Source organism: Lichenostomus cassidix, chromosome Z, assembly GCF_008360975.1.
Source record: "Lichenostomus cassidix isolate B80296 chromosome Z, HeHo_3.0, whole genome shotgun sequence".
Classification (NCBI taxonomy): domain Eukaryota; kingdom Metazoa; phylum Chordata; class Aves; order Passeriformes; family Meliphagidae; genus Lichenostomus; species Lichenostomus cassidix.
Genome location: NC_139511.1, coordinates 6,763,756 through 6,786,835, shown reverse-complemented (window position 1 = coordinate 6,786,835; position 23,080 = coordinate 6,763,756). Strand labels below are relative to the sequence as shown.

General features: G+C 46.5%; 1 protein-coding gene and 3 long non-coding RNA genes across 9 annotated transcripts in view; 1 reads left to right on the top strand and 3 right to left on the bottom strand.

The window, feature by feature from the left end:
• Positions 1-23,080, bottom strand: part of LOC146424317 (uncharacterized) — a 426,563-nt gene that overhangs the window by 11,705 nt on the left and 391,778 nt on the right. The gene's annotated exons all lie outside the window — the stretch shown is intronic.
• LOC146424332 (uncharacterized) lies at positions 22-8,258 on the bottom strand. The gene is made up of 2 exons (XR_014846667.1): positions 7,873-8,258; positions 22-1,420 (listed from the first exon to the last, which is right to left on the bottom strand). It is a non-coding gene; the product is annotated as an uncharacterized LOC146424332 (long non-coding RNA).
• LOC146424331 (E3 ubiquitin-protein ligase BRE1A-like) lies at positions 8,259-17,737 on the bottom strand. Of its 6 annotated transcripts, none has more exons than XM_085041798.1 (8): positions 17,609-17,737; positions 14,380-14,431; positions 12,885-13,003; positions 11,921-12,067; positions 11,672-11,749; positions 11,217-11,332; positions 9,797-9,918; positions 8,259-8,809 (listed from the first exon to the last, which is right to left on the bottom strand). In XM_085041798.1, the coding sequence occupies exons 3-6, from the start codon at positions 12,996-12,998 to the stop codon at positions 11,279-11,281; spliced, it is 393 nt and encodes a 130-aa protein (XP_084897924.1). In that variant the 5' UTR covers positions 12,999-13,003; positions 14,380-14,431; positions 17,609-17,737; the 3' UTR covers positions 8,259-8,809; positions 9,797-9,918; positions 11,217-11,278. The 6 variants fall into 6 exon arrangements, with proteins under 6 accessions (XP_084897924.1, XP_084897922.1, XP_084897925.1 ...); XM_085041796.1 differs by lacking the exon at positions 17,609-17,737 and adding an exon at positions 17,505-17,608; XM_085041799.1 differs by lacking the exon at positions 17,609-17,737 and adding an exon at positions 17,518-17,541.
• Positions 17,773-21,878, top strand: LOC146424330 (uncharacterized). The gene is made up of 3 exons (XR_014846668.1): positions 17,773-20,233; positions 20,507-21,483; positions 21,678-21,878. It is a non-coding gene; the product is annotated as an uncharacterized LOC146424330 (long non-coding RNA).

The window sequence follows — 23,080 nt, the reverse complement described above, 5'->3', positions numbered from 1 at the left end:
TCTGGTTGTCATTTTGGCTGGTTTTGGATATTCTGAATGTTTTATTTCTGTTGTAATATTTAATAAACTGTGAAAATATAGGGGTAAGATGGCCAACAAGGGCCACCGAGAACCTTTCTAGAAAGATCTCTCCAGATGTCAATCAAGGTGCCAATCCAAATGCGACCACGCCCAAACCCACAAAGGAGCATGCCTGTGAGGGAGGACCTAGGTCAGACCACCTCGAACAGGTGGGCAGGAGGGTGGGAAGGGGATGGCCAAGCCCAGGATTGGATAAATGCATCAAGGACCCTTGACTGGTGTCGGGAGGGCATAAAAGTGGCTGCACAAGCCCTGAGGGGTGTGCCTCTGGCCAGACCAGCCATGCACCCAACGCTGCAGCTTTGTGTTGTGGACATCACCTATTGTTATTTTTGTTTTCTTGTAATAAATCTTCCAAAATTTTTCAACGTGAAGCCTCGTTCTTCACATCTCTATATTGAACACGTTAAACACTGAAGTATGTGCTTGCTTTTACTCAGCATTTCCTTAGCAATGACTATACCACAAACACCAGAACAAGAGTGTTGTATGGCCAGAGGTCTCTCTTTGTGATAAAAAGACCCTTCCTTCAGAATGTTACAAATTAGTTTAAGCTCGCTAAAGTTAATATAATGAGTTTAAAAGGTTAATTATAAAGTTAAGCCAGTTAATGTTCTTTATATTGCTTATGTTAGAGTTACTAGGCAGCAAGATGCTGTACTAAGTGTAACATTTAAACACATCCATTAAATGAATATGCATGAAAGCACCCATATAAAGGAAGACATTTCGAGAATATCCCAACAGAAAAGGGTGATGTCATCAAGAATAAGGATTGGACCAGACAAGAATCAACCAGGAGAGACCCCTACACAACAAATGGAAAGGAATGCACCAGAGAAACGAGCCAATCATGTTTGGACAAACGAGCCAATGAGACGAAAGACCCAAAATGGACCAACGGGGTGTAATAAGCGAGGGTATAAGAGTGATGCAGTGCTTTGCACCTGGTCCTCTGCCCTTTTGGACTTGCAAGGGAGAGTGCCCAGCATCGAGAGTGCTGCCTCGTCGCAAGAAGTAGTGAGCTTATCTCAGTACTTCTGTCCTTTGGTTGTTAATTAATAAATAGTTGCTTTTCAAAAGCCGGGGAGTGAGTTGTGTTGCTTGTCACGTCCTCATAACCCCCTTGTCACTCAGCACAGGCAGAGACTGTGTGAGTGACTTAGCCGATGTAGATCCTGTGGAAGTCGTTGGCCCCAAAGGCCGCGTTGCACTTGGGGCACTTGCGCTGCCGCGTGTCGTAGCGCGTCTTCACACACTCGAAGCAGAAGACGTGGAAGCACTTGGTGAGCACTGCGTCCTTCTTGCGCATGTTGCAGCACGGGCACGTCAGGCGGGCCTGCAACACACACACAGTGCTGTGAGAGACCTGCAGCACACCTGCTGTTGTGCTCAGAGAGGCTCTGGCAAAACTGTTCCCTGGACCCCCTACAGTGACCCTGAACATTTTACTCAAAAACACCAAACCTAGCACAGATGAAGGAAGGGTATCAGGGAACAGTATCATCCCAAAAATGAGAAAAATGTGCTCCTTAGAAGTCTGCATCATAGCAGAGATACTCTGAATTTGAAAGCATAGAGAAGAGAGGATCATCTGCACAAGCATGCTGTGTTGGTTTGAAAACAAACCAGTGGGAGATCACAAGTCAAGACTGAAATTAAAAATAAGTGAAATAATACAAGGAAAAGCACTGACAAAGTCAGATACAACCTAACACCCTGTTAGGGTGGTAGTAGCAGTCCAACTGAAGTAGTCCAGTTGAAGTGGTGATCCTGTGAAGGTCTAGTCTCCAGCTGAAGATCCAGTAGTAGCTCTGGTCTTTTGGGAACCCAGTAGACAGGGCTAGCTCAGGCAGTTCCAAGGCTAGGTTATATCCAGGTGGGAACACCTGGCTCCTCCCTCCTCCGCAGAGCATCTCACAATGGGATGAGATAAGTTCATGAGTCACACGGTGGGTCCCTGATGGCCCATTGCCTGTCATACGGGGTGGGTCGTTAGCAAGTGATAATAGCTAACGGATGGCTCATTGCTTGTCATCCGGAGTGGGTGATAGCAGCTAATGGTCCACAGCTGGTGGTAATAGAATACTTAACTACATCAATATTGCAACCTAGGACATTATTTACCCCTTATTCTATTATTATCTACACAGTTCTCACTTAAGATAAGGTCTCTTTGTGGTACACAACAGGTTTCTCTATCTGCTTTCATCACTCACCAAGTATAACCAGGTCTTTGGGCAAAAACCACTCCACGGATGGGTTTGCCTTTGCCTGAGGTGGGACTAATCCAAACAGTCTTTTTTAAGAAACTTCTTACATGTATCACAGGGACTTTATTTCCATCCACTGTGTGCAAAGGTTCGGACTCGGCAGGACCGGCTCGATTGATAGAACTTCTTGTGTTAACCATCCAGGTGGCCTTTGCTAAGTTCAGTTCTCAATTTTTGAAGGTTCCCCTGCCAAGTGCTTTCAAAGTTGTCTTAAGTAGTCCGTTGCACCGTTCAACTTTCCCGGCAGCTGGTGCATGATAGGGGATGTGGTATATCCATTTAATTCCGTGTTCTCTAGCCCAGGTGCTTATGAGGCTATTCTTGAAATGGGTTTCATTGTTAGACTCGATTCTCTCAGGGGTACCATGTCTCCACAGGACTTGCTTTTCCAAACTTAAGATGGTGTTTCGGGCAGTAGCATGAGGCACAGGGTAGGTCTCTAATCATCTCGTGGTTGCTTCCACCATGGTCAACACATAGTGCTTTTCTTGGCGGGTTTGGGGAAGTGTGATGTAGTCAACTTGCCATACTTCCCCATACCTGTACTTTGACCACCGTCCACCATACCACAGAGGCTTCACCCGCTTGGCCTGTTTGATTGCAGCGCAAGTCTCACAGCTGTGGATGACCTGTGAGATGTTGTCTATGGTCAAGTCCACCCCTCGGTCACGAGCCCACCTGTATGTCGCATCTCTCCCTTGATGACCAGAGGCATCATGGGCCCAACGAGCTAGAAATAATTCTCCTTTGTGCTGCCAGTCCAGATCCACCTGTGACACTTCCACCTTGGCAGCTCGGTCCACCTGCTCATTGTTACGATGCTCTTCATTAGCCCGACTCTTAGGTACATGTGCATCCACATGTCGAACTTTCACGGTCAGCTTTTCTGCCCGGGCGGCGATGTCCTGCCAAATCTCAGCGGCCCAGATGGGTTTTCCTCTGCGCTGCCAGTTAGCCTTTCTCCAGCGATCTAACCATCCCCATAGCGCGTTGGCTACCATCCAGGAGTCGGTGTAGAGATAGAGCCTTGGCCATTTCTCTCGTTCGGCAATATCCAAAGCCAGTTGGATGGCTTTGAGCTCTGCGACCTGACTCGATCCACCTTGTCCCTCGGTAGCCTGTACAGCTTGTCGTGTGGGGCTCCATACTGCAGCTTTCCATTTCCGATCTGCGCCTACACTTCGGCAGGAACCATCGGTGAAGAGGGCATAGCGTCTTTCACTCTCCGGCAGCTCGTTATACGGGGGTGCTTCCTCAGCACGTGCTACTTGCTCCTCTGCATCTTCTGAAGATAATTTAAAAGTCTCACCTTCAGGCCAGTTTGTTATAATTTCCAGAATCCCAGGGCGATTCGGGTTTCCAATACGGGCGCGCTGCGTGATGAGGGCAATCCATTTGCTCCACGTGGCATCAGTGGCATGGTGAGTAGAGGGAACCCTTCCCTTGAACATCCACCCCAGCACTGGCAGTCGGGGTGCAAGGAGAAGTTGTGTTTCTGTGCCGATCACCTCTGAGGCGGCTTGGACTCCTTCGTAAGCTGCCAAGATTTCTTTCTCGGTGGGAGTGTAGTTGACTTCAGACCCTCTGTAACTTCGACTCCAGAATCCCAGTGGTCGACCTCGGGTCTCGCCAGGCACCTTCTGCCAAAGGCTCCAGGACAGACCATGGCTCCCGGCTGCAGAGTAGAGCACATTCTTTACCTCTGGTCCTGTTCTGACTGGGCCAAGGGCTACCGCATGAGCGATCTCCTGTTTGATCTGGGTGAAGGCTTGCTGCTGTTCAGGGCCCCAGTGGAAATCGTTCTTCTTGCGGGTTATGAGGTAGAGAGGACTCACGATCTGGCTGTACTCAGGGATGTGCATTCTCCAAAAGCCTATGGCGCCTAGGAAAGCTTGCGTCTCCTTCTTGTTGGTTGGTGGAGACATCGCGATGATCTTATTGATGACCTCCGAAGGAATCTGACGCCGTCCGTCTTGCCACTTTACTCCCAGGAACTGGATCTCTCGGGCAGGTCCCTTGACTTTACTCTTCTTGATGGCAAAACCGGCTTCCAGGAGAATTCTGATGATTTTCTCTCCTTTCCCAAATACTTCCGTTGCTGTGTCCCCCCACACAATGATGTCATCAATATACTGCAGATGTTCTTGAGCCTCACCCTTTTCCAGTGCAGCCTGGATCAGTCCATGGCAGATGGTGGGACTGTGCTTCCACCCCTGGGGCAGTCGGTTCCACGTGTACTGCACACCTCTCCAGGTGAAAGCAACCTGAGGCCTGCACTCTGCTGCCAGAGGAATGGAGAAAAAGGCATTGGCAATATCAATGGTCGCATACCACTTTGCTGCCTTGGATTCCAGCTCGTACTGAAGTTCCAACATGTCTGGTACAGCAGCACTCAGTGGTGGTGTGACTTCATTCAGGCCACGGTAATCCACTGTCAGTCTCCATTCTTCACTGGACTTACGCACTGGCCATATGGGGCTGTTAAAGGGTGAGTGAGCCTTGCTGACCACCCCTTGGCTCTCCAGTTCCCGAATCATCTTATGGATGGGGGCCACAGAGTCTCTGTCAGTGCGGTATTGCCGGCGGTGCACTGTTGCTGTAGCAATTGGTACACGCTGTTCTTCAATTCTCAGTAGTCCTACAGCAGACGGGTTATCTGAGAGACCGGGCAGGGTATTCAGTTGTCTTATGTCTTCCGTCTCTACAGCTGCTATCCCAAAAGCCCAGCGATGTCCCTTTGGGTCTTTGAAATATCCACTCCTGAGATAATCTATGCCGAGGATGCATGGGGCGTCTGGACCAGTCACAATGGGGTGTTTCTGCCACTTGTTCCCAGTTAAACTCACTTCAGCTTCCAGTACAGTCAGCTGCTGGGATCCTCCTGTCACCCCAGAAATGGAAATGGATTTGGTCCCCACATACCTGGATGGCATCAGGGTGCACTGAGCGCCGGTGTCAACCAAAGCCGTGTATCTTTGTGGGTCAGACGTGCCAGGCCATCGGATCCACACAGTCCAATAGATCCGATTATCCCTTTCCTCTACCTGGCTAGAGGCAGGGCTCCTCTAATCCTGTTTTTGGTGCACGATGCTCTTCTGTAAATGTGTTCCTGAGGTTCCTTCAAGAGGATCATTCATATTATCATTTCCATTCTGTCGGGGGTTCTGTCCACAAGAGACTGGGGCAGTGTTATACCTAGATGAGCTTTTTGAGGTGGATGTTTCTGTTTTCAATTCACGTACCCGGGCTGCTAAGGTGGAGGTGGGTTTCCTATCCCACTTCCTCATGTCTTCCCCATGCTCTTGAAGGAAAAACCAGAGGTCACGTCGTGGAGTTTGTTTTCTTTCCCTGACTGGAGTACATCTGCTTCTGATGGCAGAGACTCGGGTTGGTTTTGGTGTGGCATGGAAAAATCTTTCTGTGAGCTCTTTCCTTAGTTTCTGATGGCTCTCTTCAATCAATCTCCGGACTTGCTCGGCCAGGTTTGTTTCTACCGATGAGACCTGGGTGGGTAGTGGGGCGGTGACAGTGTCCTCATAAATTCTCAGTTTGTTTGCTAACACGCCCACCTGGTCTTCGCCTTCCCTCCACTGCAGTGTTGCCAGGTAACGAGAGTATATCTCTGGTCCGAGCCGCGCGAATCTTAGCCACATTTGTGAAGTGCACCGGACATTATCTGGGCTCTTGGGGAATCTCTCATTGTCTGAGAAAATGATCTCTAGCACGGCCAATTCCCTCAGGCATCGGATACCTTGTTCTATTGTGTTCCATTTCCTTTGGTGCATCTGGAGGTCTTCTTTGCACAGGTATCTGTCCCGTACACTCAGCAGCAATCGCCGCCAGAGGCTGAGAGTTTCTTGGGTTTTCTCAATCTCCTGGTCAATGACCACATCCTGAGACAGGGATTCCAGTTGTCTGGCCTCACTTCTGTTTAGAATGGTGTCATTAGCTGCAGCGTCCCAGATACGGAGCAGCCAGGTCAAGATGGACTCATTCGCCTGCCGGGTGAATTCCTTCCGTAGGTTACGCAGCTCCCCCAGGGATAGAGAGCGAGTGATGATCTCCGGCTCTGTCTCTTTTGCTTGGTGAGATGGTCCTGCCGCATCCTCATCAGTTGCTGTGTGGACTGATTTGCTCTTGGATTTCTTTTTCTGGACAGGGGCAACCGCTACTGGCTTTGGCTGTTCTGATTCGGCAATGGTCTGTGTTGAGACATTGACTGCTCCTTTGCTTCCTTTCTTCTTAGTGGCAGTTTGCGTGGACAAAGTGCCTGCTGGCTTGTTTCTTTTCTCCTCCTCTTCAAGAAGACGCTGTACTACACCAAGTATTGTTCTGATCTTCAGCAAGATGTACACGATGCTGATCAAAGAAAACAGAACTGACAAAAAGATTATGCTATCCTTAGCATCTAGAGGGAACTCAATATTGTCAAAAATGGCAGTGCCTGACCTGAAAGGCTGGAAGAAACCGCTCTCTCCTCCTAGCCCCAGAGGGTGGGTGCGATTGCCGAGGAGGTCCCAGACGAAGCAGCTCAGGTTAGGCCAGGCAGACAAAGTCGAGTATATATTTCGAATGGTATTCATCGCCTCACAGGTTACTATGCAATAGGCATAATAAACCAATAGAGCAATTTTCATGCCATTCCCTGGTCACAACAGGACCAATACGACAGGCAGATAGTTTCCCATTTGAGGAAAAATATAGAGAGCGAGATACAGCACCCATATAGATAAGCTGACCATCATGGTGATAGGATTTCTGAGTTTCCCCAGGTCGTGCCCCACGTTGGGCGCCAAAATATGTCTAGGTTTGAAAACAAACCAGTGGGAGATCACAAGTCAAGATTGAAATTAAAAATAAGTGAAATAATACAAGGAAAAGCACTGACAAAGTCAGATACAACCTAACACCCTGTTAGGGTGCTAGTAGCAGTCCAACTGAAGTAGTCCAGTTGAAGCGGTGATCCTGTGAAGGTCTAGTCTCCAGCTGAAGATCCAGTGGTAGCTCTGGTCCTCTGGGAACCCAGTAGACAGGGCTAGCTCAGGCAGTTCCAAGGCCAGGTTATATCCAGGTGGGAACACCTGGCTCCTCCCTCCTCGGCAGAGCATCTCACAATGGGATGAGATAAGTCCATGAGTCACACGGTGGGTCCCTGATGGCCCATTGCCTGTCATGCGGGGTGGGTCATTAGCAAGTGATAATAGCTAACCGATGGCCCATTGCCTGTCATCCGGAGTGGGTGATAGCAGCTAATGGCCCACAGCTGGTGGTAATAGAATACTTAAATACATCTATATTGCAACCGAGGACACATGCAGAGACAGACAGTAGCTTGACTGCTGGCAGAATCAGCTGTGACACAGTCATTGCCAGAGCTAGACAGAAATCATCTCCCAGTTTCCAGAAGCTGAACAGCTCTCAGATACACCAGGCTAAAAATTCTGCATATGGACAGCTCAACACAAGAACATCCCAGTTTAGGCACTGCTCCAGCAGGAAAGGGAGGGACAACTCTTACCCAAGCTCAGCCTTCCGTGTCTTGATCACTTCAGCCTCCTTCTTCCTTCCATCTTCATGCTTTCTGCTTCTCTTTGGACTCTCTCACCTCAAATTCCTTCTGCTTCTGCTTTCTCCACTCTCATTTCTCCTTCTCTTTTTCCCTGCACTGCTGTATTGGATCTCACTGAGGAAAAATTCACAGCCCTCACAGTGCTGTGGTTTGCATTAGTAGCTGGAAGGGTATCAATAACAGAGCAGTGTTTTGGCTACTGCTGAGCAGCACTGTCCCTCTGATACTCCTTCCTCCATCAAAGGGATGGGAGTGGGCAAGATCCTTGGGAGGGGACGCAACCAGGCCAGCTGACCCAAATCAACCCAAGGTATATTCCATACCATATGACATCAGCTCAGGGAGAGAGACTGAAGTGGGGGCATTCGTGATTCTCCCATGTTTTTCTCCTAGAGGAATCATGATGTGTGCTGAAGCCCTGCTTCACAGGAAGTGTCCGAACATTGCTTGCTGATGGGAAGCAGAGACTGACGTTTCCCTTTGCTTATGTGTGCACAGACTCTCGCTTATTTATTTCTTTCACTGTAATAAAACTGCCTTATCTCACCAACTCATTGTTTTCCATCTTATTCTTTTCCCTGTCGCATTGGGAAAGGGAGTGATAGAATGGCTTAGTGGGCACCTGGCAGCCAGCCAAGGTCAACTTGCTACAGCTCTATTTCTCCATTTCCTTCTCTCATTCCCTCGCCTTTTCTTGTCTCTCCCACTCCCGTTCCTCTTCATCTCACCTGGCCTTCATTTCATTAACATCTTCAGAAGCAGCCTTGGGAACAGACACTTGGGCAGAAGGATCATCAGGCTCCTGCTTGATCTCTGGAGGTTCTTCCTTTGTGTCTTCAGTGCTGGACTGGGACTGTAGGAGAGCACTGCCACTGCGAGAGCAGATCTGGTGTGGAATAGCAAGAGAGATGACAAAGAAAACAAACTATTAAGTATCTAGCCAAAAATCTTCCTTCCCCCCCTCTCTCCCTTGTCTTCCCAGATCTGTGCTTCCATGCTGTTCTGCCAGTTGATGGAGGTGATTTAAAGAACACAGGCACCAGTGGATAGAATGGTCTTATGAATGAATGATCTTATGAATGAATGACAATTACAGCAACACAAAAGTAAAATGATTCATTCACTAAAACTATGCACTTGGCTTTAGCAACAAGCAAAAACAAGCACGGTAATCATTATTGTACTAGTGATAGTGATTGACAAAAACCCATCACCAATTGCCCAAATCCTTTACCATCATCCAGAATCCACCATTGCTGGGGAATCCCATTTTGCAGCAATGACTTGGAGAGCCCTTCCCAGCAATTGGAAAAATCCTATGCGGTGCATCCACCCATAGCTGAGGTCTCCAAATTTGCCCCAAAAGTGGCTCCAGCTTTTATAGGCCCAAATCAGCAAGTCAAAGTGATCTGATTATATTTTTAGCACAGAAACACCTGGATCTGATGGCACACTTCCCAGCTTACAGCCATCCCTGTAAGCAAGCAGGAGGGCTTGGCCAGAGCCCATGCTGGGAGGGTTGGCCTACAAACAAGCCTCCATTCACGTCAGTTGAGAAAGTTTCTTAAAATGATACATTTCTTGCAGATAACGACACAAGGTTATCTTTAACCTTGCTAGCGTAAAGCATCTTTGTCATCTATTTTTAGCTAAACAATACTGCTGATGTTAGTCACACAGTGCCCAGGATACAACTTGTATGGCAGCTCTGGCTGAGGCCTGCTGCTCAGGTAGCAGAGTGCAGAGCTCCACAGAAAATTTCACTGCATCCTGCACACTCTATCAGACAGGTTGATGCTGCTGGCAAGGGTGACAGCATTCCCCCTTCTCCCAAGCACCTTCCTTTCTTTTCTGGCATTTCCTGCTGTGATACCTTGCTCAGGTCAGACTGGGCCTCCCTCAGTTTGCGCTTGTACCTCAGCACCTCTCCCTTCAGCTGGTGGTTGTGATTCTGGAGGCTGCTGATGAGGTGACGCATCTCCCGATTAATTGGGCCTGCAGAAACAGAAACACCACTGTAACAAAACACACGTGTCAACTTTCTGTGGCGACTGAGTGACAGTGACAAAGAACAAAATAAGACTACTATAATTCTGCCACACAACAGAGCAACACAACACATTTGCAGAAAAAAGTCATGCCAGTTTTACATGCAACCATGGCCTCCCAATAAGAGATGTGAAGAGCTTTGTTTTTTGAGATGAAGAGTCCTGCCAGAACAAATATTTAACAGTAAAAAAGAATCAACCCAGGTGTTCTAGTGTACTGTAGCCTCTGAAGGGCAGTGGGCGGTAGCTGATGCTCGTTTTCAGGTACAGCAGAACAACACCATAATGAGTTACTTGCTCATTGGCAGCCATGGACTTGCTGTAAACTATAATCACCTAATTAATAAAGATGGACACATGGAAAAGTGAGAGAATAGAGAAAATGCACATGAAAGGAGGCATTATGTTAGCCTTCTACCATTAAGACGTAACGACTGACAGGACGAGAAATGAAAAAAAGAGGTACAGAATCTGGATTCTCCTTATTAAAAAAAGTTAGCAAATGATTGTGACTAGCAGCTGTGAAACAGACACATATATACTCACATTCCGCCTACAAGAAATTAGGAGAAAAAGAAAATTGTAAGCTAAAGACCATTTCTCTCTAAACAAACTCATGTGGATAAACAGAATTCAGAGGTGCCTCAAGACAGCTCCTGGCATCAGATCTCTGGATTTAGGTTATTGAGTCAGACATTTCTTGTGACAGGCACTGATCACTAAGATGAGATTTGGATTATTCTCTCCATCATATACTTACCTACTATAGAGTCACAGCTTCTTGTGCTACCATCTTTAAAACATCAGAAAATCACAGGCTGTTTCCTATGTATCCATTCCCCACACTGGGAAAGACATAAATACATTGAGTCTTTCAAGAGCCTCTCCACCCTCACAAATTCCCCAACTGTTTCAGTTCTCTGGTTCCGCTTGCACAGGGTGTGGGGAAGGTGGAAGAGGGGTCAATACTTGTGAAGAGGTGAAAACAGTTTCAACCAGACATGGTTAAAATGTACTGAAAGATGAGAATGGATACGGACAGGAAACCATTACCATTTCCAACGGTGACCACACGGTGTCACCAATAGACTCACTGAATCGTACCCTGTACAAAGTGTGACACAGCTGAAGAACAGGCTCAGAATAGCACTGCTAATGAGGCTTTCTGGAGACACAGTACTGCAAAGCAGAGGGAAGCTCATCACGCACAACACCTTCATCCTCACATAGGTACAGACATCTCACCTTGAGCTTTTCATTCTGTGTTGTTACTTTCTCAAGATCCTGGCACAGTTCCTCCAGTTCATTTAGGCGATTCCCAGCAAGCTTTTTATTCTCTTCCAGCTCTGCATCTCCTCAAACTGTTGGGATAAACTGCTTGTAAATCCTACTGTTAATGTGTCTGGTGAGAGTACTAATGAAGTATCTGTTTATGCAGTAACTGCAATTACAGACTGAACAGTCAGGCAACACGACCAAGTGGGACAGAGTCTAATTCCACCAGGTGTTTCCTAAGTAGGAAACTTGTACACAGACAAAATGACTTGACCAGTCACCCAGATTTGTGGCAAAGAATCTAAAAATTATCTAAAATGAGTATCTAAACTTAGATTCAGTTCTGTGTTCAGACTGTGGCCCTGTGCACAATTTCCCCTTGACTTTATTCTTCCCCTTGCCCAGCACCAAGCTCCTGACCTTACCTTGCGGGCATTAATGGTGATTGTTCCCCCGTAGAGGCTGCTCCCAGCTCCATACACCTTGTAGCCTTTGGAATTTACCTGCAAAAACCGCAACAGGTTTCCTCAAGACCACATTAAATACTGACAAGATGGATGCAGCACATCCAAGACCAGGTTCTCAGTTCTCACAGCAAAGTACCATGAGAGGATGTCACCCATCCAAACCCATCCCCAGTTCCCAGGTGTCCTGGCCAGAAGAGCAGTGCTTACTCGTTCCAGGACATCGGCCAGGTGGCGGTTGAGCCTCTGCTCCCTCTTGCGGATCTTGTCAATGTCCCACTGAAGGTCATCAATCATGGTCTCCAGGACAGACACCCGGGATTCTGCTGTCTCCACCCTCTCTTGCAGCTTGGAAAACTGCAATCAAAGGAGTTTTTCAGCCAGCATATTGGATAAAATCAACTTTTCCTGAGCCTGCTCAGGAGTAATTTTTCTCTTATTCACCATGTGCTTTTCACCTTTTGGCATGGTGACAGACTACTCAATGAACTCACCTGAATTTTACACTGGCCAAATCCCAAGAGAGTAACAAAAATAAAACAAAACTGAAAAGAGAAAAAGAGCAGGAAGCTGGTAATACCTGGCAGAATACAGAGGCAGCCAGCTCAGCTTATTCAAAGGCTTTTTTATATTTAATCTTTTCAATTCCTATGTCCATGTACTCTACAGACAACTTACACGCTCAGAGGTCTAACACTGACCAAGACCAGCATTAACACAATTTCTAAATGAATTGGAATCTCTGAAACAAAAGCTGCTAATAATGTGAATCCCTTAAAGACTGGGATGATCTTGTAACTGATATCATTACAGTCAAATGACAGAGAAACCAAGGAATTCAGAATGACAGGGATGTCACTCCAGTGTCCCAGGTGTCCATGCAGCCACCTCAGCACCACCTGCTCCCACCTCCTCTGCTCTCCCCTTTTCTTTTAAAGTTCATTGCAACTCACTGGCTTGCTTACACTCTTTCCTTTAGTGATGTAACAAGCAAATCAATCTGAGTTCTACAGAAAATCTATGTACAGTTTTCCACAACAACAGCTGTCATAACTTTCAAACTGTGTTGCTCCTGTGCCTCTCCAAGGAAATAACCTACTTTCCAAACTAGGGTAACCATACATTATGCTAAGCAGGACCCCAAAGCAGATTTCTTTCCCTCTCCTTTTCATACCTCCTGAGACATGATTCTGTGCTTCTCCTGAAGAACATCAGCCAGCTCCTGCAGTCGCCCATTCCCATGTGACAGGTAGGTATTCAGCTCCACTACTGCTTCTTCCATCAACATAATATCTGAAAGGTGCACAAAGAAAAGGAAATGAATGGACATCAAGGAACTCTGATTTAAATTCTAAACAGCAAAGAGAGAAATAAGCAAACAGAGAAGGAAATTTCTGGGTTTAACTTCAGTTGACTGTACCTCTCCCACAGGTGGTTCCTGAGGGCCTCATCTCCATCCACAGAGAACTTTGTCTTGCACTCCCTAAGCAGAAGGCTCTGCAGTTTAACAACGCTGCACATTTCTGACCTGGATATCATCCCCTCACACCAGAGATCACTTTAGCTGTATTGGTATCAGCAACCCAGAGCATGCCTTGGAACCCAGGGACACCCAAATGCAGGCCAAATTCACACATAAACCTGCTACAACAGCTGGCTTGGGATGGCACATCAGGTGACAACCACAGCACCTGGGGGACAGGTCAAATTACAGCACCCAAATACAGGCTCACATGGCACCAATGTCAACACTACTACAGTTTATGAGTGCTAACTAAGGATGGCAACATTTCCCTACACCAATGCCAGACTTGTCAGAGCTCCTTGGTCAGACCGTACAGAAGGCACACCAGGGATGTGCTGACATTCCACTCAAGATTTTGTTCAAAAGATTAAAATTCTAACCCTAAGCTAATGAAGGTTTTAAAGCAGTCATTTAAGTGTTAAGTGGATCTGCTGTGTTAATTTTTAGAAGCTGGTAATTTGGCTTTTTCTGCAGAAACTCTGCTATGGTCACTATGACAGCTATACTAAGCACACCATGCCATTAGACGGGTACCATTCTGCTCAAAACTCAGTGGAAACTGAGCAGTTGGTTATTCCTACACCTTCTACTAAACTGCAAATGAGAAGGAGTCCAACATCAGTTTGCAATGCTGATTTAACTTCTTCACTTGTAAGCAGGAAGCCTTTTATGTGGTGGCTGAGGACAGCTGGGTGACAAGGTTCAACCGTGTTCTGTAACTCCTCAGGTACATGAACACAGTACTGGCAGCAACAAGCTGCTTCTCAGCCCAACACACTAGGCAGAGCTACAGCATTCAAATTTAGAGGTAGCTACACTACGCTTCTGGTGGCACATGGTCCTTTATTAGAGGTTTTGATGAGGAAAGTCTTCTGGCACAGGCTGAGTTTAAGGGTGCCCACATCCCTGTTAGTGCACTTCTGCCCTGGTGTAGCTTTGGGGATCCCACAAGGGGCAAGGCAATGGAAACAAACCTACTCCTTGCGTTCTAACTGTGAGTTTGTGCCTGCCTGTGATGACTCACACATTCTGGTCCAACATTAAGCTGTAAAAGACACCAGCAGGTGTCAGGATCAGCACTGCAAGCAGAAAGTTGATGGGAAAACATCCACGGCTCTGTAAGGTTAAAATGGAAGCACTGTACCTTATTGTGTTCTTTGCAAAAAAATCTTCATCCCAGCTCAGTCTCTGCTTTTCTGCATTAACAAAAATTAACCAGGTTAGACTTTGGCAAACAACTGAGATGGTGTGTATGTGGCACAAGTTCACTTCACAACAACCAAACTGCTCCTATTGAATCTACACACAAAGCCAGTCAAAGCTGAGGGCAGCAACATCCTGGAAACAAGCCCTGTACTTAGAGATCTCACAAATCCTATGGAACTGAAAAGCAACTCTGAGTCAAGGCTTGTAGAGACCCATTCCAAGAGTTTTCCCGTGTATCACGAGAGATGCAGACATGTTTGAAGAGAATCCGTTCCTAACTTAACGCAGTTTGAAAAGCTCTGGACTAACAGAGAATACAGAACAGCTGAGGCTGGAAGGGAGGACTGGAAATCACCTGTCCTGTGCTCCTGGATGAAGCAGGGTCAGCCAGAGCAGGTTGCCAAGGCCATGTCCAGGCAGCCTGAGCATCTCCAGGCACAGAAACTCAGCCACATCTCTGGACAGCTTCTCTTGCTCATCCTCAACATTAAACAAATTTTTCTCAAGTCTGAATGGTATTTCCTATAGTCCCCTGAAATATTATTGAACAAAATTAAAAGTATTTCCTCAAGGGGTTTCCAAAATGAATTGTGCAGCTGGAGATGAAAAATGGAACCAATCAGATCTCCACCAGACATGAGCTGCCTTCTTCTCCCACAGTCACTGATGCTGTGCCAGCCTCTAGACTGAATGAAACCAGAAGTGAATGAAATGCAGACCATAAAACCTGTGTTGTTCCATTTAAGCCTATAATGGCATTTACAGTCAAACCAGGGGTTACAAACTGAACCTTCATCTTCTAACCTACTTGCTTTAATTGAGCAGTTCTACTGAAAGCAGTAGGGCCATTGTATTTTTAAGATGAAGCTGGTGCACTGCTTTGCCAAACCTCAGCATTTAACAAGCACCTCAGCTTGGCACTGCCCTTCATGCCATGCAAAATAATATAAAGATTATTTCCAAGTGAGCTACTGAAGTAGCACATATGGTATTCCTGTGAGGTATCTTTTAACACAAGCATTAAATTACACCTCAAATTGAAAAACAAAGGCAACTTCCACTGGACCATTTTACTCCTCTCAGCAGCAGCACTGACTTCAGCTGGAATTCTGAGGACACTGGAAGGAGTGGGGGAACAGCTTCCACTAAAGACATCTCATCTGTCCCCTGTCAGTCCAGCAAGCCACCAGCAACCACTGCCTTTCACACTTTTTGTCCACAGTTAAAATATCCTTTCCACTGCCTCCTGGCACCACCCCTCAGCTCCAGCTCCTCTCTCCCCACTTACTCACATTACTCACACCAGAACCCAACCCACTGATTTTCCTATGGCCACAGACCCTCTCTTTCACAGAATCACAGAACCATTTAGTACAAGAAAAACCTCTGAGATCATTGAGTCCAGCCTGTGAACCAACACCAGCTTGTCAAGCAGACCACGGCACTGAGTGCCACGTCCAGTTTTTCTTTAAGCACCTGCAGGGACAGGGACTCCACCACCTCCCTGGCAGCCCCTTCCAATGCTTGACAGCTCCTTTTGCTGCTCACACACGGAAGAGGTAAAGAACTCTAAGCATGAACATACGTTGCTTTGAATGTCAGGTTTATTTCCTTTTTGATACAGAACAGCTGTTCTGCTCTGTAAACTGACAAAAGAAGCTTTATTTTTTCACATTCTATTTGCTTAAAAAAGGATGGATTTCTGATGACAAGCCCTACAAATTTAAACTCAAATTGGACTTCCTCTTCCCATATACTACCATTCTACAACGAAATCCGAAAGCCTCAAGGTTTTATTACATCTGCCGCCACCAGCCGTTTCTGCTACGCTACAGAAACTACACTGCATACATATAAACCTGTATTTATGTGCAGATACAGAATCACAGAAATAAAAACACTGGGCAGATTTAAAAGTTGCTATTTGAGTTGAAACTCCCCAGCAGGAGCTTCAGTCAGACAATGTTCCATCCACAAGTCTAATGGGGATTTTCCCATGGCTTTAGATCACGTTCAGCAGGAATATCCTAAGCATGGAAGGAGAAAAGGGAAAACTGCCAACTCCACTGCAAGATCAAATCTAGAGCGCCTTAAAATACCACCTCATTTAACTTCCATTCCTTCAGGAACTCAACTTTTTCCCTCAGTCTTAGGCTATTCCCATTATTCCCTCTCCAAACAGACCACACTGACTTATCACAGACTGACTGTCCTCCCTTGCCAGGGGCTCAGAATCTTATGGTTAAAACCCTCTCACTCAGAGAAAAAAAACACACCACCACCTGGCCCTCTCCACACCTACCACTGGCCTGGTGTCATCCAGTCCAAACACCATCACCTGCAGACAGAAAACTTTCCAGAAAACTTTCCCAGACCCAACACTCAGCCAATCACCCACAACCATCCATTGACATGGAGCTACTGGAGAAGGTCCAGCAGAGGCCATGAAGATGATGAGGGGTCTCTGTCTTACAAGGAGAGATGTGGGAGCTTGACCTATTTAGCCTAGAGACGACTGAAAGGGGATCTCATTAATGCATACAAATATCTCCAAGGTGAGTGCCAAGAGGGTGTAGACACTTTTTGGTGACAGGACAAGGAGCAATGGCTATAAACTAAAACACAAGACTTTCCACCTCAACGTGAGAAAGAACTTCTTCTCACTGAGGGTGGCAGAGCACTGGAACAGCTGCTCAGGGAGGCCATGGGCTCTCCGCTCTGGAGACATCCCAAACCCAGCTGGATGTGTTCCTGTCACCTGCTCCAGTGACTGCCTTGGCAGGGCGATGGACTGGGCGATCTCCAGAGGTCCCTTCCAACCCGAACGATTCCGTGATTCAGCTTCCCACCCACACCAGCCGCTCCCACCCCTTCCCCGCACTCCCCGATCCCGCGGGGCTCCTGTCCCTGCCTCCCGGACCTTCCCACAGCGCCAGCCGGACACGCCTCGGGCCCGTCCGTCCGTCCCTCGGCGGCAGCGCGGTGCCTCCAGCCCCCAGCGACTCCCCCTCTCTCCGCACGGCCCCCTCCCGGCTCCCCTCGGGCCCGGCCCGCCGCACAGACGCGCCGCACAGACCCGTCACGGCCGCCGCTCGCCCCGCGCCGCGCCGCGGGCAATGGCCGCCGCCGGCAGCGGCCGCCCCTTCCGGCCGCCATCTCGCCCTCACCCGGCATGGAGCCTCTGCCGCTTTGCCCGCGCCCGACATGGCGGCGCCGCGCGCGCCCGACGCCGGCGCCCTGACCCGCAGCAAAGATGGCGGCGGGGCGGAGCCGCCCTGCCCACAGGAGCGCCGAGCGTCGGCCTCCCTGCCGGCCCGGAGCGCAGTCACCGCCCGGCGGGCTGGGAGCGCCTCGGCGCTGCGGAGGGTGGGCAGAACGCTCTGTGCCAGCCGCGATGCGGCAGCAGCGCCGGGCAGTGACTGTGCCCCTGCAGTCGGTACTGCAGAGGCCGCGCCTCGAGTGCTGCGCCCAGTTCTGGGCCTCTCGATTCAGGAAGGACACTGAGGAGCTGGAGCGTGTCCAGAGGAGGGAATGGAGCGGGAGAAGTGTAATGGAGCGGGAGCTCAAGTGCGATGAGGAGCGGCTGAGAAAGCTCGGGAGGATGAGCCTGCAGAAAAGGAGGCTCAGAGGAGACCTTTTGGCTCTGCACAACTCCCTGACAGAAGGTGCAGCCAGGAGGGAGTCAGGCTGTTTTCGCAGGGGAACTGGGACTGGACAAGGGGAAACAGCCTCAAGTTGCTTTTGGGGAAGTTCAGGTTGGACATTAGGAAGAAATTCTTTACGGAAAGGGTTATTAGAAATTGGAGTGGGCTGCCCAGGGAGGAGTCACAGTCCCTGGGGATGTTTAAGGAAAGACTGGATGTGATACTCAAGTGCCATGGGGTAGTTGACAAGGTGGTGTTAGGTCATAGGTTGGATCCAACGATCTCAGTGCTCTTTTCCAACCTAACTGATTCTGTGCTTCTGTGGAAACTTATATATGTGAAATACATAAACCTGCACTCATCACACAGGTTAGCTCCAGCTAAGATTGAGCTAATAATGCAAGTCTGAAGGGAAATGTTAGTGGTTTAGGTTTAATATCTTCATGTCTGTGCATGTTTGCAGAAAAATATGAAAACACCTGCAAACAGCACCAGGCTAAAGTTCCTGCTTTATTTGCATTGCCCAGAGAAGCTGTAAATGCCCCATCCCTGGAAGTGTCTAAGGCCATGTTGGATGGAGCTTTGAGCGACATGGTTTTGTGGAAGGTGTCTCTTCACAGGGCAAAGATTTGGAACAAGATGAGCTTTAATTTCACTTTCAACCCAAAACATTCTGTGATTTGATGTTTAAAGTTTGAGCTAGGTTTGTGCCTCCTAAGCAGCACAAGGTTTTTTGCAAGTGCAAGGCTTGCTTTCAGCTACCTGCCCTGCAGCTGTCTTCACTAAAAATGCAAAAAATAAGTACAGTCCCCATCCTACAAATCACGATATAACTGGCTGCTATACCAAAAAGCCATAGACTGGCTGAGTAATACACCACAAGACTTCAGTCTGAATAAACATCTGGGTTCGTAAATGAAAAATTATGTTTTCCATATCATTTTTTTTCCTGCATCTTCCAGAGTGAGCCTGGTGAGCCACTGAGCTGTTGCAGCTTTTTGAGCAAGTGTGTGAGAGCTGGGACAGGGAAGTTGATCAGCTTTGTTGAAATCTGTTTTTACACAATACTGTGTAAATAAACCTCATGTATCAGGACTGGGAAAATTAATACCTTGGGGATTTCTTAAAAAGCTGAATTCAGATCTCCCCTAGTTATAAAACAAAACCCACAACAAACAACACATTTGCTAATGTGTTTTCCACCTGCAGCATTTTCTTGCAATTGGAGAGTCCTTACCTGAGAGGGAAGTGGCTGATAAGTGTAGTTTCTTAGTGCAGCCAGTTCTTCACTAAAATGTTTGAAACCAAAAGGAGCTTTTGTGCTGCATCAAATGTACTCCAAATGAGGTCTTCCAGTCAGCACAGCTTTCAGATCTTGTGTTTTCCTTGCTCTTTCGTTATACTTGTTTTTCTCTACATATTTTTCTCTAAGGTGTGGAACCCATGAAGAATAGCTCTCTCTCAGCAAAGCTATAACTGGAATGAGGACAGTCACAACCTTTTATTTAATTTCATGCCAGTGTCTTTTATCTCTGTACACCTTGGCATTTCCTCCACAGGGAAACTGCTTTTCCTGCAAAGCACTCCTACTTTTGTACATTCAGTTCTATGTCTGTCTTAACAGCCATGCTTCAGATAAGCATTCAACTCAACTTTGAACCTTTGATACAGCACATACCACAGATCAAAGTATTTGGGACTGCCCTAAAATGAGACTTGAAAGGGAAAGTTCTAGCTGCCAGCTGGATTGTAGTGCTAAAATAGAAATGTCCATGCTTCAGGATACCTGCGTAGTTTTCCAAACTGCCTGCAAACTCACGACTGAGGCTTGTGGTCCTCTCCAGTAGAAAGAATGTTCAGCTTTCCTCAGTGATGTTTGTAAATTAACTGTCACCTCCTTTTAAATTGTTGTGCAGAGACAACACAGCAGATGAGGGGAAAAAGCAAAAATCTGAGTGGTAAGAAGAGGAAGAGAGGGATTAATAATACTTGTATTAGTACTTGAGATACTTTTGTGAAGAATATTTGAAATACTTATATGAAGAGAATGGGAGAGCCAAGCAATCCAATGCCACTGCAGAGGAACTGCAGAGAAAGTCCTGCAGCAATTTGCAATTACTTAGAGTCTGCCAGGAGTGTGACAAATAGGTGTGGCTAGCACAGGTCTTTCCCATGAGAATTCCTTTTGTGTTTTATAAATAAAGATAAAGTTTGGATGTTATTAAAAACAGTGTCCCAAGATCTGGACGGTGCAGGCCTGGCCAATCAAGCCTAGGGGGACTGACCTTTCTGACTGACCAATCTGGGTGACCTTTGAAAACTCTATATATATGATGAAATCAAAACAATAAGGGTCCTTTTCCTTCTTGCCACTGAGAACTGGGTTTTTTACTCTGCTAGCGGCTCAACAGCGACAAGTAGGGCTGCTTTTTTTCCTGAAACTGGCAGGTTTAACCAGTCCTTCACTTGAAATTGCTGCAAGAGAGAGTTGAGCACCTTATAAAATTACAGTTGGTTAAGAATTTGAGTGACTGAAACAGTATTTCTTGGAAAGGATGTTCACTAATTTTTAGTGTAAGCAGAGGGGAGCCTGGTATGAAGAAAACCACCAAAGACCTGGAGATTAACTGGATAAAAAACTTTATGTAAGGAATTGCCTACAAGAGGCTGTTCAAATTTTAACTTGGTTGGTATGCTCAGGCTGTGGCCACAAAAGGACACTCAGATGGACTGATTCTCCTTCTGTAAACAAGACTTGCACAGCCTTAGCACACAGGGTTGTGCTAAGCATCACCCATTACCTACTCCAAACCTCTGTTCCAAATAAAAAGGACCTACAAAAACTCAAATACTGTCTCTCCCTCAAGTTGTAAGAGTAGCATCCACCAAATTTCGTTTTGAAAGCTGAACACGCAGGTGTGAAATGCATCCACTTTGGTAAGGTGGGAGGTGGAGACACAGCATTGTGAACTGTTCACATATTACCCAGCTGTGTCTGCAGATACACAGATAAAGTTGGAGCCTGGGCACACCCAGCACAGCACCTAAAGTGATCTTTGATCCAGCAGAACTGTACTGCTTCCAGGAGGGAAGGCCATGTGGGAGATGGTGTGAGAGCTGATCTCGCTCTCATTGGTGAGCCTGAGATTGTGGTGAGCAGAAGGCACTGCCCTGGAGGGCAAAGGGAAATCCTCTTTTTCCAGGAGATTTGTATGCCTGGAGTCTGCTGAGGAAATTCCGGAGCAGAGATTCATCACAAAGGTGGGAAGAGAAGAACTTTGGTTGATCAGCTCCAGGTGCTGTCAGTGGCAGATGGAGAAAGGGATTGCAGGTTGCACACTCAGGGAAAGAGGTTGGACAAATGGACCCAAGGACACAAGGCAGCCTAAGATAATAAGGTGGGAAAATGACATCTTCAGGCAACCAGTGAATGGGCAAAGCAAAATAGTACCCACAACACTCACAGCAGACGAAGTGCCCTAAAAGAGATAACCAGATTCCAAATTCAATGGAGCAAAGCCCTTTCCGATTATATTTCTGTGGTAAAGGTATATTTTTGTGTTAGCACTCAGATCAGCCTTTTGTTTCCTAGGCTGCTAACTGGAACCACAGCAGTTACTTCATGATATCACAGTGGCAGATACTATAGAAGAACAGGTATGAAACAGCCCTTGGTGTGTCCTGTGGCAGCTGGCACATCTGCTCAGTGCCTACTAGATGAGATCATGTGGTTGAAGGAACAGAAGGAAAAGTCTCAGAAAGAAAAAAAAAAAAAAAAGGAAAAAATAGGAAATGCATGTTACTTCCAAATAAAAGTACCAGATCTGTCATCTGTGTGTACTAGTCTTTGACTTCAAAGCATGTGTAGCTCTCTTCTTGGAAAAACAATTACAGTAGATAAATAAATAGGATGAAGGGCTTGTACTGAACTTCCTAACCCCCTTAATTTCCTCATATGCTGGCTACAGACAGTGTGATTCTATCTTGTTCTGCTATTTTTATCGTTGGTGTTTTGAAGGAGAATAGAAACACTAGTGCCTTAAAAGACATCCCTTTCTTAATAGCTGATTTGTGCAAGAGGCACTTTCATGTTACCAAAGTGTGATAAGCACTAGGAAGGTTAATTTAACCTTTGAAGCACAATGCTTCAGTCTTTGCTCAAAATCTTGTCCTTTAGGTTTGTTCTGCTGTCCCTCCTCTTGGCATGACTTTATCCTTACCTCATTGTGGCTAAGGATGTGCTGTAAAAACAGGATAATTTTTGTTTTGCCTCTCAGACATCGTTAAGTTGCCTATGTTGTTGCTGTGGGCATGAAACGGAATGAAAGGTGATGCTGTGGAATGCTGTGCTAACTACACATTAATTAGGGACAAGATAATTTGATATTTGATAATTTGATAACATCAGATACTTTACCTAATGATGTCCACCCAGTGCAGTGTGCACATCAGATCCCACAGAAATGTATCATTCCACAGCATCCTTGATCTTGCCAGCAGCTGCTGTTTATGTTATTTAGTATGTTTATGTTATTTAGGATGTTATAATTCTTTTTACAGACTAGCTAATTAAGCTTTTACAGACAAGAAAATTAACACATGAAGCTGTAGCCAATGCACTTGAACTGAATTATTGCTGTACTGTAGAAAGAAATTACACTGCTTATTGTTATTGTTTTTTATTATTATTAAAATTGTTTAATTATTACTTACCTGAGTTGATCCAGCTGTAGCATACTAGGATACCTACAACGCACATCTGGGAAGAGAGACACTGATCATATTTTGCCCAGGTGTAGAAAATAAATTCAATTGTGACCTGACCAGAACTGACTTGGATAGAAGTTTAATTTGCTTACATATTCTGCACAGAAATTCTGATTAACTTTTGTTTTGTCATGTTCCTTCCCTAATTGTTTTCCTTCTGTAGAGAAACACTTGATGCTGTAAATTAAATTGAGAATGTAGGTCTGAAGTGAAAATATGCCAAAGTGG